The sequence below is a fragment of the Dama dama genome, chromosome 23, assembly GCF_033118175.1.
Source record: "Dama dama isolate Ldn47 chromosome 23, ASM3311817v1, whole genome shotgun sequence".
In the NCBI taxonomy this organism is placed as follows: domain Eukaryota; kingdom Metazoa; phylum Chordata; class Mammalia; order Artiodactyla; family Cervidae; genus Dama; species Dama dama.
Window position 1 is genome coordinate 33,770,876 of NC_083703.1, and position 17,090 is coordinate 33,787,965.

Below are 17,090 nucleotides of genomic sequence, written 5' to 3' on the forward strand. Positions count from 1 at the left end.
CAGTCCATGGAGTCACAAAAAGTCAAGACATGACTGAGCAAACATGCATAGTATTATTAAAAATAACAGACAGATACTGTCCAAAAAAAACCAGCAAGATACCTGTCAGAAATAAGAGTTATAAAGACTCAAATGACCAAGTTTGCTTGTAATCAACTGAAGCCTTCCAGACATGTATTTCACCATTTTTTGTCATCTTTGACCATCCCCTGCCTCACAGAATCTTCATAAACTACTTGCCAGCCTAATAATCCACTAGCCTAAAAATATTAGCACTTTCTCAGTGTTTATGTTTTTTTTAACCGAATATTTCACTACTTTTGATACTTTTTACACAGGGGTAGTTTTTCTTTTTGTAAAATCCTGTTAGTATGTTTGAAAAAGAACTGGTGTCAAAAACATTTGAATTTTCTTTTATAAAACAATGTTAATCATTTCAAAAATTCTGGGGGAAAAAACTGCCTCTATTTCTCTTAACACCCTACTTTAAGTTTTTTGAAATCAAGAAAATATTTCTTCGGGGACTTCCCTGGTGGTCCAACAGGTAACAGTTTGAGCTCCCAATGTAGGGGGCCTGGTTTCGATCCCTAGTCTGTAAACTAGATTCCACATGCTGCACCTAAAGACCCAAATGCTGCAGCTAAGACCCAAAGCAGCCAAATAAATAAAATATTTAGGAAAAAAGGAGACTATCTTTCCATATTGTGATGCTCTTTAACATAATCTTTGGGAATAAAAACATAGAAATCTAACCTAGAAGTCATGGCTTCACCAACATCTTTGAAAATGATTGATATTTGTGCGGCTTTACTTTGAATACAACACCAAAGATTTGGAAAATACAAAGCTGCCTACAAGCAGGATGGTAAGGCGGAGAGCACGAGCCTGGCAATCAATCAACATTCACTGAGGACTTCTGTGCTCAAGGCTGCCAGCAGGACGGAGAAAGAACACTTGTTGAGGACCTACAATGCCAGGTGCTCACCCTTATGACTAATACCTTAACCCTGAAAATTTAGTGGTGTTAAATGTCCTCCAACTTCACAGATGATGAAAGCAAGTTTAAGAGATAGAAAAAAGCACTGAGATGCAAACCAGGGGGCTTGGGGTTCCAAATCAATTCCTTTTCCCACTGTACTAACACCTAAGCTCTTTCCCTTCAGATTTCAACATTAGGACCATGACAGCGATGTAGATTTGATTCAGGAACATAACTCTTTGGACCCTCAGCTCTCTCACCTGTAAAAAATGGGGATGAAATATCTACCAAAAAAATGATTGCTAAGATTACGATGTGGTTTCCCAGGTGGCTCAGCGGTAAAGAATCCACCTGCCAATGCAAAGAGCTGCAGAAGATATGGGTTCAACCCCTGGGTTGGGAAGATCCTCTGGAGTAGGAAACGGCAATCCATTGCAGTATTTTTGCCTGGAGAATCCTATGGACAGAGGAGACCGGTGGGCTACAGGCAATGAAGTCCCAAACAGTTGGGACACGACTGAGCACACACACAAGATTAAGAAGTTAAAGGTCTGCAAACCACCTAGCACAAGCAGTGGCATTTAACAAGCACTCGCTGAATGACAGTATACCTCACCTGAGCACAGAGCAGACGCTGGAAGAACACAGGTGTTTCTTCCCTACAGGACTTTTAATTCTCAGAGGACATGCATCTTTGCTTGCCCACCCCTGTAACCCCTTCAGTGCCCAACACCTGTCGCCAGGCACACAACAGCTTTTTTCCTCCTCCCTCCTCTCCCATTCCGAAATGTTAAAAAAAAAAAAAAAAAAAAAAACACTCCATACATCTCTGAGCTCAGAGAGGATTCATTACATACCTGCAGAAAAACATCAGCATATTATATTAATGCATTGGGAAAGGCTAGTAATAAGAAACAACAGCTGTAAACATTTAACTGCCTTTTAGGTTTTTTTTTTTCCTATCCCTCTAGTGTGTAAATATTTGAATGTCTGCAAACAGCATCTAATATATTTATCTGACCTACCTCCTTATTCATAAAGCCCGCTTTAAGATAGTTTTCAACTTCAAGTCTCAAAGATATTTTAGGGAAAACAGACATTTTCCTACTGCTTGAGTACTCCTCCTCTCGGAGAAATGACAGAAAACGGTGGTCTTTCTCTGTCCAAATTGCAATGAACGTCTGGGCAATGAACACCACCCACGACGTGCCAGGACCATCCGATGCCAAAGAAAAGAGCGCTGCTCACGCCCAGTTAAAATGAGAAACGCGGAGGAACTTCCACGCCTTCTAGAGCTGGACCAGGTTGGAGCGGCTTCACCTCCACCGAACCTGTCCCGGGACTTCTTTAGCGACGCTCACGGACACCACTGCGACGCAATGCCACTCACGTGGCGGGGGGGAGGGGGGGAATCGTGAGGAGTGAATCCGCTGTCAACTGCACAGAGATGTGCAAAACCAGGCTGGCATCAATTTCGAAACATGCAGCCCAGGTTGCTCAGCAGAGAGCGGGTTCCGGAATGCGTCAGTTCCGGCGACGTGACCCGCCCCTCCTTCCCCCGCCCACCAATCCGCAGCCGTATATGGCCTCTACGTCACGCCTCCAGAGTGTCCCAGCTCCACCCGCGATGCTTCCAGGTTCAGCTGGACTGGGAGGGCTCTCCTCAAGAGGTTGGAGGAGGGGCTGCTTCGGACCCGGAAACTGGTGGAGCGCTCTATAGACCTTGCGGAAGAGAGCTGGGTGCCAATTAGGAAGTGTTGAGTCGTACTGACCTGATTAAAAAAGGCGGGGGAGAGCCATGCAGGTAGACCTGGGTTGGATCCCGGGTGGTAAGATTCCCTGAAGAAGGAAATGGTAACCACTCCAGTAATCTTGCCTGGAGAATTCCGTGGACAGAGGAGCCTGGTCGGGTATGATCCATGGAGTCCCAAAGAGTCGGATACGACTGAGCGACTAACACTTTCACTTTTTCAGTCAGTTAACCACTAGCTAACCTCCAAAGAAAGAATTAAACCAGAGTTTGCTTGAACCCTTCAGGCACCCTTTGAGTTTTATGAAATTTCCTTCCCTCTCAGGATTGCTGGGCTGATCTCAGTTATAGGTAAACAGCATTATTCAATTTTTTAAAACTTGGGTTCATGGTGTTTTAATATCTTTATATCCTCAGGTGAAACTTCAAAACACACGGGCAGTTTTTACAGTTAGTTGAATAAGGAAGGCTAACAGTTCCGGGTATGGGAGCTGATTTCTCCTTTAAAGCCCATGAGACGTTTGGTGTAATCTTTGTGTTTGAGGTGAAAAAAACTCAAAGGGAGGAGGGACCTAAGGAAAGACATAGTTTCCTATCCTTAAGTAGGAAACTAGAAATAATTATTCTGTCTGGAGACAGTGTTCTTTGAAACACACCCCGTGGTCATTAACACCGAACTATAGGGAAATTTTTTCCTAAATCTTTGTCTCTTCAAATCTTACACAGAGATGTTTTTAGAAGTATAATACACTAACAATGATTGAGAACATCAGGATAAAGACCACCACCACCTGGCTTCTAAAGCCAATACCTAGTCTTCCCACCCTGGCATATTTCTTCCATAAATTTATGGAATTCTTCTGTGGCTAAGTCATCTGAAAGTGATCAGGAAAATGTCTAGACCAGGCCTTTCCAAAAGAATTTTTGCAGCCTCATGGAGTGACCACAGCACCAGTAACCTTTGTTATCAGTATCTAGGAGATAAGAGAAAGGAAGGAACAAGTTAAACTAGATTGTAAACTCTGAGAAGGTGGAGACTTTTACCTCACTGCTGCTTACTGAGTGCCTAACACATAAGAAGCACTCGAATATTGAAGGAGTAGATGAATAAATGGATGGATAGCTCTGTAAACTAGAGAAAGAAAGTGCTCATCAGCATATATTTGCTGGATTATTAGTTCACTAGTTCACACGTCAACAGTGCTGAGGACATTTAGACAGTCCTTGGCTGGACACTAGTTTTTTTTTATAGTTTACTACAAAAAATTGAATATAGTTCTCTATGTTATGCAGTAAATACTTACTGTTTATTTTATATATGGTAGTGTGCATCCCATACTCCAAATGTATCCCTCCCCAATTCCGCTGGTGGCTCAGACGATAAAGAATCTGCCTGCAATGCAGGTGACCCAGATTCGATCCCTGGGTCAGGAAGATCCCCTGGAGAAGGGCATGGCAACCCACTCCAAGATTTTTGCCTGGAGAATTCCATGGACAGAGGAGCCTGGCAGGCTAGAGTCCATGGGGTCGCAAAGAGTCTGACGCAACTGAGTGACCAACACATTTCCATTTTGGTCACCATAAGTTTGTCTGTGAATCTGCTTCTGTTTTGTAAATAAGTTCATTTGTGCTATTTTTTTAGATTTCACATATGTGATATATTTGTCTTTCTGTAGGCTAGACATTACTGAAGTGAAAGTTATGTTGATGAAGAGGTCTCTTGGTGCTCTAAAACTGGTCCATATTACAAATCTAGAGTTGGAATAGTAAATACATATTGTCTAAGCAAAAGGAGATCCTATAGGAATATACCCATAAAAGGGTCATTTGGGCTCTGTGTTCTATGGGGTAATATGGCCCTTACTGTGGGGAGAGCAGAAAAAAAATCTTAGATATAACTTTATGGTCTTAATATCGGTTTGTGATGCTCTGAAGCTTCCTTTAACCACCCCCTCCCAAAAAAAAGCTCATAAAAACCCTATTTCCCAATATTTAATTTATTAAAGAAGGCATGAGAGGATTAGGGGGGGAAGGTCTAGAGAAGGCTGGAAATCTATCGGTCTCAACTTATCTGGGTCTCCTGCACTGCAGCCAGATTCTTTACCTGTTGAGCTACCAGGGAAGTCCTATTGGGAGACTAACCTCTATAAACTCGTATTAAAATGGATCCTAGACCACCCTACATGTAGAATCTGAATCCATCAAGTTTCTACAACAAAGGCTTTCCAGATGGCCCTAGGGGTAAAGAACCCACCTGCCAATGCAAGAGATGCAGGAGACTTGGGTTGGTCCTTGGGTCAGGAAGATTTCCTGGAGAAAGAAATGGCAACCCACTCCAGTATTCCTGTCTGAAAAATTCCACGGACAGAGGAGCCTGGCACGCCATGGGGTTGCAAAAAGTCAGACATGACTGAGCACACACTCACACACAGAACAAAACATAGAAATAACCAGAGTCACCTTGTAGCCAACAAGGTCAGAGTGGTACTCAAGAGAGTTTGACCCCAGGAACAGGATTCAGACCAGGCAAGGGAGGCCCCTAGTGTGCATGCCTTCAGGAGGCACTCCATCTCAGATATGAGTCCTGAGAGCATTTCCTTAGATTCGTGATGGTCCCCCTGGGCTTGCCATCATTGACAATTTCCAAAACAATAAAGTTTGACAGTATTGCCCAAGCAGCAGTACAGCTTACATCAATCACAGCCTGGATGCACTGAACAACTTAGTGGACAGAATGATTCAGCCCACTGACGTTAGCCAAACGTCTTCAGCCACTCTAGGCCTGGAAGTATAATAATAATAATAATAATATTTTGGGGCATGCGAGAAGTGATCACAGTGGCAGACATAGAGGCACTGAAATAACTACCCAAAATACAAGTTGAACTATGATAAATACTGACATCAAGTTCCACATCAGTTTTACCTTTGTAGCCCCATCCTTAAGGCAGTGCCTAGCACATATCAGGCCCTATGCATGCATGTGTGCTAAGTCACTTCAGTCATGTCCGACTCTTTGCAACCCCATGGACTATACCTGCCAGGTTCCTCTGTCCATGGGATTCTCTGGGCCAGAATACTAGAGTGGGTTGTCATGCCCTCCTCCAGGGGATCTTCCCAACCCAGGGATCAAACCCCGAGTCTCTTAGGTATCCTGCATTGGCAAGAGGATTCTTTACAAACTAGCGCCAAATGGGAAGCCCATTAGGCCCTAAATTGATAGGTAAGTAATTGGATGACTAAGTATAATTTATAGTTCATATCCAGCAAATATTTATGTAGCAACATATAAAACAAATAAATATAAATATAAGCAACAAATCTTGCATTAGGTATGTAGGTATAGCAGCTAGAGAATAGATAGTTACCATCCCCCCCCACCCGCCTTAATGTTCAGTCTATTTTGGAAGTAGAGAAAATTAATAAGTAGTTACAAATATGATGAATGTTAAAACTAGGGAAACATGGGGTGCATGGAAGAGGAAATAACAAGAAAATCTCATTTAATCCAATCTAACATGGAATCAAAGAGCATAAAAGCCTTTCAGAAGGAAAAAAAAAAGCCTTTCAGAAAGGAGAAGTGGGCTCCCAGAAGAGATGGTTACGTTAAAACCAGAAGGTTGACTTGGAGTTAGCCGGGCAGAAGAGGCGGGGAGCACTGGGGAAGAAGAGGAAAAAGAACCAAAATCAGAATGTTCCAGCCAGAAGGAACTGTCTCATGCAGACTTGGTATGTAGTATATGAGGGGATGAGTGGCAAGAGTACAGTTGTTTCTGGTTTTGCTTTTTGTGGGGAGGGAGTCACACCCTGTGATATTGGGATCTTAGTTTCACAACCAGGAATCAAACTCACACCCCCTGCACTGGAAGGGCAGAGTGTGAACCACTGGACCATTAGGAAGGTCCTTCAAGAGTATAGTTTGGAGAGAGGGTCCAGACCCTACTTTTGAAGATTCCTGTTAGCTCTGATAAGCAAGGAAGAACTTTATCCTAAGGCCAATGGCAAGTTGTTAAAGAGATTCAAAGCAGGAGAGTAACAGGCTCAGATTCATATCACATCTTTAAAAGATCATGTCAGATGATTGTGGAAAAAGGACTAAAACTGGTACAAGAATGGAGGCAGAAAAATCTCTCCGAATGCAGTTCCAATAATCCAGGGGATGAGGTCAGAGAGAGTTGGGTAGATGTGAAAGATATTCAGACATGGAATTTAGCAGGACCTAGTGACTAGGCTGATGTGTGAGGGCAGGGAAAAGAATCAAGAATAAATTCCAACTTTCTATGGACCTACCAGTATCTTCACCCATATTTCTGCCTCTCTACCCATTAACTTACATAAATCATAGACACAATTCATTACTGTTTGAATTTCGCTCTTTTCTAGAGTTCTCTGGAACTACTTCCTTCTTTGGGGAGCCTTATGCATTAATTGTTATCTTCCAAAAGTTTATACTTGTGGTGTATGTTTGTTCTGAAAATGCAGTTCTATCCTGTGTGTGTGGTAGTCACTTCAGGCGTATCCAACTCTTTGCGACCCCATGGACTGTAGATACCCAGGCTCCTCTGTCCATGTGATTTCCCAGGCAGGAATACTGGAGTGGGTTGCCATTCCCTTCTTCAGGGGATCTTCCCAACCCAGGGGTTGAACCCAGGTCTTCTGCATTGCAGGTATATTCTTTACCATCTAAGCCACCAGGAAATGGCTAGATGATATGGTAGGTTGAATAATAGCCCCCTCTCCCCCTCACAAAGATGTCCATGTCCTCATCTCTAGAACCTGTGAATGGCAAAGGGATTGTTCAGGTGAGGTTAAGTTAAGGACCCTTAAAATGGAGAGATTATCCTGGATTAAGAGGAGGCCCCCAGTGTAATCACAAGGGTAGGCTATAGGGTCAGAATCAGACAACATGATATGATGATGGAAGCAGAGGTCAGAGTGATGTGGCCACAAACCAAGGGATGCAGGTGGCCTCCAGAAGCTGGAAAATACAATGAACAGATTCTCCCCTAAGCCCTCAGAAGGAACACAGTCCTGCAGACCCATTTCAGAATTCTGACCTGCAGACCACAAAATAAATTTGTGTTGTCTTCAGTTCAGTTCAGTTGCTCAGTTGTGTCCAACTCTTTGTGACCCCATGAATCGCAGCACGCCAGGCCTCCCTGTCCATCACCAACTCCCAGAGTTTACTCAAACTCAAGTCCATTGAGTCAGTGATGCCATCCAACCATCTCATCCTCTGTTGTCCCCTTCTCCTCCTGCCCTCAATCTTTCCCAGCATCAGGGTCTTTTCAAATGAGTCAGCTCTTTGCATCAGGTGGCCAAAGTATTGGAGTTTCAGCTTCAGCATCAGTCCTTCCAATGAACACCCAGGACTGATCTCCTTTAGGATGGACTGGTTGGATCTCCTTGCAGTCCAAGGGACTCTCAAGAGTCTTCTCCAACACCACAGTCCAAAAGCATCAATTCTTCTGCACTCAGCTTTCTTTATAGTCCAACTCTCACATCCATACATGACCACTGGAAAAACCATAGCCTTGACTAGATGGACTTTTGTTGGCCAAGTAATGTCTCTGCATTTTAATAGGCCTTCTAGGTTGGTCATAACTTTCCTTCCAAGGAGTAAGTGTCTTAATTTCATGGCCGCAATCACCATCTGCAGTGATTTTGGAGCGCAAAAAAATAAAGTCTGACACTGTTTCCACTGTTTCCCCCTCTATTTCCCATGAAGTGATGGGACCAGATGCCACGATCTTAGTTTTCTGAATGTTGAGCTTTAAGTCAACTTTTTCACTCTCCTCTTTCACTTTCATCAAGAGGCTTTTTAGTTCCTCTTCACTTTCTGCCATCAGGGTGGTGTCATCTGCATATATTTCTCCCGGCAATCCTGATTCCAGCTTGTGCTTCTTCCAGCCCAGCGTTTCTCATGATGTACTCTGCATATAAGTTACATAAGCAGGATGATAATATACAGGGTGTGTTGTCTTAAGCCACTACATTTGTGGCACTTCATTATGGCAGCAACGAGAAACTAATCCAGGTGCTCTTAAAAGCAATGGGTCATCAACCTAGATTCTTCTATGTACAACAGGTGATTTTGCCTCTAACCTATTGGTAAAACAGAGGTAATTAATCATGTTTCTTGAATCAAGAATACCCATACACCTAAAAGCTTTATTTGTGCATACCTGTAGCCTCCTTTTTATCAAACTAAGAACTTATGCTGTCTGAAACTTTATTCTCTTCCCCTGTCTCTATTTTCTAACATCTCATTTCCACCTGGATCAGACTTCATCAATGATGTCTTGCTCACTCACTCCCTCGCTCTTTCTTCCTCCCTGCGCCTCTCTTCCTCCTGTATCTTCACACTCTCCCTCTCAAGAGGTTCTACCCATCAGTCTATAAACAGGTTCAAATAATAGTCACAGCAACATTTACTGAGTCTTTCCTGTGTACCAAGCATTATACTGTGGTCTGCTTCATTACAGCCTTTAATCCTCTGAGATTAACCTTTATGAACAGTGGCATATTTACTGTAAGGCTAATGAGTCTTGATCTTCAAAGCATTCAATCGCCCAAGTCATTCAAAGCATTATCTAATTTTTATTTTGTATTCTTTTTCTTTAAAAGACCCCCCTAAACTGTATGAACTTCAAGGTTTCACAAAAGGATCTATGCCTGTCTATTATTATTGTCAACCCCATATTACAGATAAGGAAACTGTGAAATCGTGATAACTTGCTGATTTATAATTTGCTCAGCGTTATATAAACAGTAAATGACAGAGGAATATTTCAACATAATTATTTCTGACTCTAGAGTCAAAGATTGATCATTTACTCATTCTTTCCCTTCAGGAAATTTCTTAACTTAGCACACCCCTTCCTTTCCAACTTCAGTTTTCCTCCAGTTCATACTTCACCTATCTTTTTTATTTTATAACCCAAAGAATAATCTATATTTACCATCTTGATTTCCTTCCCTGACACTTACTTTCAACTCACTATAATCTAGTTTCTGTCCCCACAATTCCACTACAACTCTTACCAGAGTCTTCAATAACTTCTAGTTCACAAAATGAACATTTTTATTCATCATTCTTGAGCTATCTGAACCATACTTAAATCATTCCCTCTCTATTAAAGCTTTCTTTCTTTAGTTACTAAAACATGCTTTGCTCTGTCTCCTCCTTCCTCTAAGACTGCTTCTTCTTTATTTGTATTTCTTTTTTTTTTCCCCCACTTCCTGATCCAACTTTTTAAATAAAAAAAAAAATGTCTAGGATTCTTTATTCTCCCTCTTCTCACTCAACTCATTTCCTTAGAGTTATTTCATTCTCAGATTTCCTACAACTTTATATAGACCCTAATAGTCACAAGTTTATACTTCTGTCTTAGCCATGTGGGAATCCAGATACCTCAGTGGTAAAGAATCCACCTGCCAATGCAGGAGATGCCAGAAACGCCAGTTCAATCCCTGGGTCAGGAAGATCCTCTGGAGGAGGGCATGGCAACCCACTTCAGTATTCTTGCCTGGAGAATCCCATGGACAGAGGAGCCGGGTGGGCTACAGTCCATGGGGTCAGAAAGAGTCAGACATGATTGAGATACTGAGCACATCTTAGCCATGTATCATGAATTACAAACCTTTTCACTCAGTGATAAAAAGGAATAAAATTGTGTTATTTGCAGAGATGTGGATGAACCTAGAGGCTGTCATAAGAATGAAGTAAGTCAGAAAGAGAAAAACAAATACCACATATTAACGCATATATGTAGAATCTATTCAGTACAGATGAACCTATTTACAAATCAGAAATAGAGACACACACATAGAGAATAATCATATGGACACCAAGGTAGGGGAGGGAGGGTGGGATGGATTGGGAGATTGGGATTGACATATATACACTATTGATGCTATGTATAAAATAGAAAACTAATGATAATCTAGTGTATAGCATAGGGAACTCGACTCAATGCTCTGTGGTGACCTAAATGGGAAGGATATCCAAATAAGAGGGGATATATGTATACATATAGCTGATTCACTTTGTTGTCCAGCAGAAACTTAACACAACATTCTAAAGAAACTATACTCCAATTTAAAAAAAATTTAATTACTAGCACTAAAAATGGCTATATTTGTTTATACAGATCTACCACATAATACAAAAATGATTGTAAGACATAAAAAAGCCTATAAATACAATTACCTACTGGACATCTTCATCTAGATGCCCTACTTCCAATTTTGCAGTTCTAAATCTAAATTTAAATCTAAATCTGCTCTTGCTTCTAATCTATCTAGGCAAACAAGCCAAAGTGCAGGAACGATACTTAAATCTTTCCATTTTCTCACATCCTACATCTGATCTTTACTAAGATCTTCTCAGTCTACATTTTATTCCCTCTTCTTTAACCCCGCTGGGATTGCTAATTTAGCTCAGACTAGCACCTGTCTGACATCTGTTACCTTAAAAATACTTCTAACTTGTCTCTACACACATACTCTCCATCCATCCTAAATCCTTACTTCCTTTGGGGCAGTTTTTCTAAAATTCAAATAAAATCCTATTACTTTCCCTGTTTAAAAACATCCTCTAGGACTTCCTTGGTGATCCAGTGGCTAAGACCCTACACTCCCAAAGCAGGGAGCCTGGGTTTCAATCCCTGCTCAGGGAACTAGATCCCACATGCCACAACTAAGAGTTCACATACTGTAACTAAAGATCCCACATGCCACAACTAGGACCTGGTGCAGCCAAATAAGTAAAAATAAAATATAAAATCATTCTTACCTGATAGGTTCTGGGGAGTGGAGCTGTGGGGCCAGGATTCCCAAATCTACCTTCAGCCTTCTGATGGGTGGGGCTAATTCCTGACACAGCTCACTGTGAGTTCTGGGGTGTCTCAAAGCTGGTGAGTGGGGCTGAATCCCAAGGTGACTGGCTGAGGGGTCCAAGATGTCTCACTGTTGGTGTTGGCCTGCTGGTGGGCAGGGTCAAGGGGGCTCACTGGTGGGAAGAGCCTAGCAACGTTCACTAAACTGATTGGGGTAATCATTTCATGATGTATGTAAACCAAACCATTATCCTGTACACTTTAAACTTATCCAGTGCTGTGAGTCAATTATATCCCAATAAAACTGGAAGGAAAAAAGATTCAGAAAATAAAAACAAGTAGATCTCAAAAAACAATTTTAATCAGCAAACTCTAGTTGGGTGTCTCTTAATTTTCCTTGCTTAAATATTTTGAAGTAATCACATGTTTTCAGCATGTCTGTCAAGAAAAGAAGTTATATGAGTTAATATCTTTAACATTTATTTATATATAGACATTCAGATAGAATATGTTCAAATGTGCTACATGAGAATTTGTTTTTATACAATGTAAGTGAAACTACAAATGGGAAAATGGAACTATTATATCTATTATATCTATAGCAACATCTTTTCTGAGGTGATATTGTGTAAAAATAAATTCAAAATATGTAACCCAATAGCCTTCAAATTAAATGGTAAAAATATCTATGAGGTCATTTCAAAACATTAAAGTGTCAACTTATGGAGAAGCAAATTAAGCCAGAGACATTATGAATTCTTAAGAATGTTACTTTAAAATGGCACACTCTCAATTAAAGTAAAAGATTTAGTCTGGGGAAAAGAAACATTTAAAAAATTTTTTGTCTTCCTATTACAGGGAAGTGTATGTGTGTGTCTGTGTGAGTGTATCAGTCATGTCTGACTCTTTGTGACCCCATGGACTGTAGCCCACCAGGCTCCTCTGTCCATGGAATTTTCCAAGCAAGAATACTGGAGTGGTTTGCCATTTCCTCCTCCAGGGGATCTTCCTGACCCACACATCAAGTCCTTGTCTCCTGTGTCTCTTGCATTGGCAGGCGGATTCTTTACCACTGAGCCATGTGGGAAGCCTCACTTTGATCCATACCCCCACCATATAAAATTAAAATGGGTCATAGAGCTAAATGGAACTTAAAACTATAAACTTTCTAGAACAAAATATGGAAGAAAAATCTATGTAAGCTTGGGTTAAACAAAGATTTTTCAGACACTGTCTTAAAAGCATAATCGTAAAGCAAAAAATTAGTAAATTGGACTTCATCAAAATTTAGATCTTCTGATCCTAAAAAACAGTCAAGAAAATATGAGAAGATAAGCCACAGAGCAAGAAAACATACATGCCTGACAAAGAACCTGTATCCAGAATATACAAAAACTCTCATAGCTTGATAATAAACACACAACCCACCAAAAAAAATCAGCAAAAGATTTGAACAGACACTTCACCAAAGATACATGGATGGCTGCCCAAGCACTTGAAGTTATCAGTCATTAAAAGACGTAAATCAAGGGACGTCCTGGTGGTCCAGTGGCTAAGACCCCACGCTCCCAATTCAGGAGGCCTGAATTCGATCCTCTGTCAGGGAACTAGATCCCACATACTGCAACTAAGACCTGGTGGAACCAAATAAATAAATATTTAAAAATAGAAAGGAAAAGAAAGGGATTTGAATTTTAAAAAAAGAAAATGCAAATCAAGACCCGTACATTTACAATATCTAAAACTAAAAAGATTGCCTATACCAAATTTGAGTATGGATGTAGAATAACAAATATTCATACGATGCCCGTAGGGAAATAGACCCAGCTTTTGACAGTTTCTTAAAAAGTTAAACATGTACCGTATAACCCGGCCATTCTACACATTGGTATACACTTAAGAGAAATGAAAGTTTGTACGTGAATATTTATAGTAACGTTATTTCTTTTTTTTTGGTGGGGGGAGTAACTTTATTTCTGAATGCTGTGTGGGGAAAAAAAGCTAGACAAAAATGTCACATACTTTGTGATCTATTTATAGAAAATTCTAGAAAACTCTGCAGTTTCAGAAGACAGATAAGTACTTCTCTAGGGGTGGGGTAAAGGGCAGGAAGGAGAGGAAAGGGCTGTTCAAAAGAGTCACAGGGGACTTCTCTGGTGGTCCAATGGCTAAGACTCTGCACCCTCAGTGCAGGGGGCCAAGGTTTGAGTCTTGATCAGAGAACTAGATCCTGCATGCAGCAACTAAGACCTGGTGTAGTCAAATATATATATGTTTTTTTTATAAAAGTGATTCCAATAAAGTTAATTTTAAAAAATCAAAGAGGCACAGAAAACTTTTTGAGTAATGCTTTTATTGCTTAACTGTGATATGATTGATAAGTGTGTATATATATGTGTGTATGAAAACATTAAAGTATGTACTTTATAGCAACTTGCTCTATGTCAATTATATTTCAATAAAGATGCTTTAAAAACAAGTAGAAAATAAGTCTCTGGTCCCCAATCATAATTAGAAATCCAAATTGAAATCAATTATTTAAAAAAATTTTCTGGAATTAGGTGTCCACTGTAGCCTGAGCAGTATGCCAACTGCTTCTGAGGAACACAAAGAGGTAGCAGAGGGACCTCCTCGGTAGTCCAGTGGTTAGGAATCCACCTTCCAATGCAGGGAACTCGGGTTCGATCCCTGGTTCAGGAACTATTAATAAGATCCTACAGGCTGCAGGACAACTAAGCCCATGTGCCACAACTAGAAAGCCAGGGTGGCCGCAGCTAAGACCTGACAAAGACAAATAAATAAATAAATAAATTTTTTTAAAATAGTAGAGTCCTTGCATTTAACCACCCATCACAACCAAAATAGTCACAAGGCAGGTAGTGTATCTCAAGAGCATTAAATACAAGGTTGGATGGCATCACTGACTCAATGAACATGAGTTTGAGCAAATTCTAGGGGATAGTGAAGGACAGGAAGCCTGGTGTGCTGCAGTCCATGAGGTTGCAAAGAGTTGGAAGTGATTGAGCGACTAAACACAGACACACATAATTGACTTCAGGCTTCCCTGGTGGCTCAGTAGTAAAGAATCTACGGATGCAGGAGATGCAAAAGACATGGATTCAATCCTTGGGTCAGGAAGATCCCCTGGAGTAGTAAAATGGCAACACACTCCAGTATTCTTGCCTGTTAAGTCCCATGGACAGAGGAGTCTGAAGGGCTACTGTCCATGGGGTCACAAAGAGTCAGACACAACACACGCACATGCATAATTAACTTCAAGACTATATATGCATACAAACACTTGTATTTAATATATATATATACATACATATTTATACATTCTTACACAACAGAGAAATTGAAAGGGTATTTATTTTCATTATAGAGTAATATACTAGAGTTCTTGTAAGCACAGAACTTACCTGTGCATTAAAATACTGTATCTATAAAGAAAGTAATTTGCAAGTGTCTCAGGAATCATTCTCTTCTATAAACTATAATACACCTCCTTGTAAATAGATTACTATAGGGAGCAGTACCTTTTAATCAGGGAAAGATCCTTGAAGTAGATGAGTTTTAGATGAATTTTAACAGACGTGAAAGCTATAGAATGAAATTGGGTAAATTTTTCTGGAGGAGGAAAATACCTTCTGTGGTATGCCTAAAAGTAAACAAAAAGTGGGGATATGGTAGAGAGTCAGGGTTGAAGGTCACTAACATGACATGTTTTTTATAAATAAATGAACTTTTAAAACTGGCAAATGTTTCAAAGAAAAGCTATGATAAGAGATATCAGGTATATTTCAACAAGCAATGCTGGCCCCACTTGGAAAATTCTCTACAGCTGGATCATCATTCCCCCCAAATTCAAAATGGATGAAAGACTTAAATGTAAGACATAAAACCATGGAACACCTGTGACATCAGTCTTGGCGATGGTTTTGGATATGACACCAAAAGCAAAGGCAACAAAAATGAAAATAAAGAAGTGGGAGGACTTCCCTGGCAGTCCAGTGGTTGAGACTTCACCTTCCAGTGCAAGGGGTTTGGGTTCAATCCCTGGTTGGGAGGTAAGATCCCACATGCCACACAGTCCAAAAGCCAAAACATAAAACAGAAATGCTATTTTAACAAATTCAATAAAGACTTTTAATAAAGGGTCCATGTCAAAAAAACTTTAAAAAAAAGAAGTAGAATTACAGCAAGCAATCAACAAAATGAAAAGATATAAAAGGAAAAAATATTTGCAAATCATATATCTGATGAAGAGTTAATATCCAAATATATATAAGGAACTCAAACAACTCCAACATACAAGAACAATCTGATCAAAAACCAAATAGACATTTTTCCAACAAAGATATACAAATGGCCAAAGGTAAAAGAAAAATACTCAGCATGACTAATAATCAGGAAACAAAAATCAATGAGATATGACCCCACAGCTGTTAGAACAACTGCCATCAAAAAGAAAAATGATAACAAGTATTGGTAAGGATGTGGAAAAAAGGAAAATTTGTGTGCTACTGGTGGGAATGTAAGCTGATATAGGCACTGTGGAAGACAGCTTGTAGGTTCCTGAAAAAGTTAAAAATAGAAATACCATATGATCCAGCAATCCTACTTCTAGGTATATGTCTTAAAGAAACGAAATCACTATCTCATAGAGATATTATATATGCACCCCTATGTTCATAGCAGCACTGTTCACAACAGCCAAGACATTGGAAACAATCAGTGTCCATCAGCAGATGAATAGATAAGCGAAATGAGAGAGATATATATATAAATATCGATTCTTTTTCAGCTATTAAAAAAAAGGGGAAATCCTGCCATTTGTGACAACATTAACAAATCTTAAGGACATTCAGTTCAGTTCAGTTGCTCAGTCATATCCAACTCTTTGCGACACCATGAACTGCAGCATGCCAGGCTTCCCTGTCCATCACCAACTCCCAGAGCTTACTCAAATTCATGTCCATTGAGTCGGTGATGCCATCCAACCATCTCATCCTCTGTCGTCCCCTTCTCCTCCTGCCTTCAATCTTTTCCAGCATCAGGGTCTTTTCAAATGAGCCAGTTCTTCTCATCAGGTGGCCAGAGTATCAGAGTTCCAGTTTAAGCATCAGACCTTCCAATGAATATTCAGGACTGATTTCCTTTAGGATGGACTAGTTGGATCTCCTTGCAGTCCACGGGACTCTCAAGAGTCTTTTCCAACACTGAAGTTCAAAAGCATCAATTCTTCAGTGTCAGATTCCAACTCTCACATCCATACATGACTACTGGAAAAACCAAAGCTTTGACTAGGTGGACCTTAAAATGAGTTCAGTTCAGTTCAGTTCAGTCGCTCAGTCGTGTCCCAATCTTTGTGACCCCGTGGACTGCATCATGCCAGGCCTCCCTGTCCATCACCAACTTCAGGAGTCTACCCAAACTCATGTCCATTGAGTTGGTGATGCCATCCAACCATCTCATCTTCTGTCGTCCCCTTCTCTTCTTGCCCTCAATCTTTCCCATC

General features: G+C 40.5%; 1 protein-coding gene across 2 annotated transcripts in view; it reads right to left on the reverse strand.

Annotated features, from left to right (window-relative positions):
* The window catches only part of NSUN6 (NOP2/Sun RNA methyltransferase 6), a 72,742-nt gene extending 70,271 nt beyond the window's left edge, over positions 1 to 2,471 (reverse strand). For both annotated transcript variants that reach the window (XM_061126319.1, XM_061126320.1), the window contains exon 1: positions 2,005 to 2,471. In XM_061126319.1, the coding sequence (XP_060982302.1) occupies positions 2,005 to 2,079 (75 nt within the window). In that variant the 5' untranslated portion in view covers positions 2,080 to 2,471. The remainder of the gene's footprint in view (positions 1 to 2,004) is intronic.
* Positions 2,472 to 17,090: the final 14,619 nt, after the last annotated feature.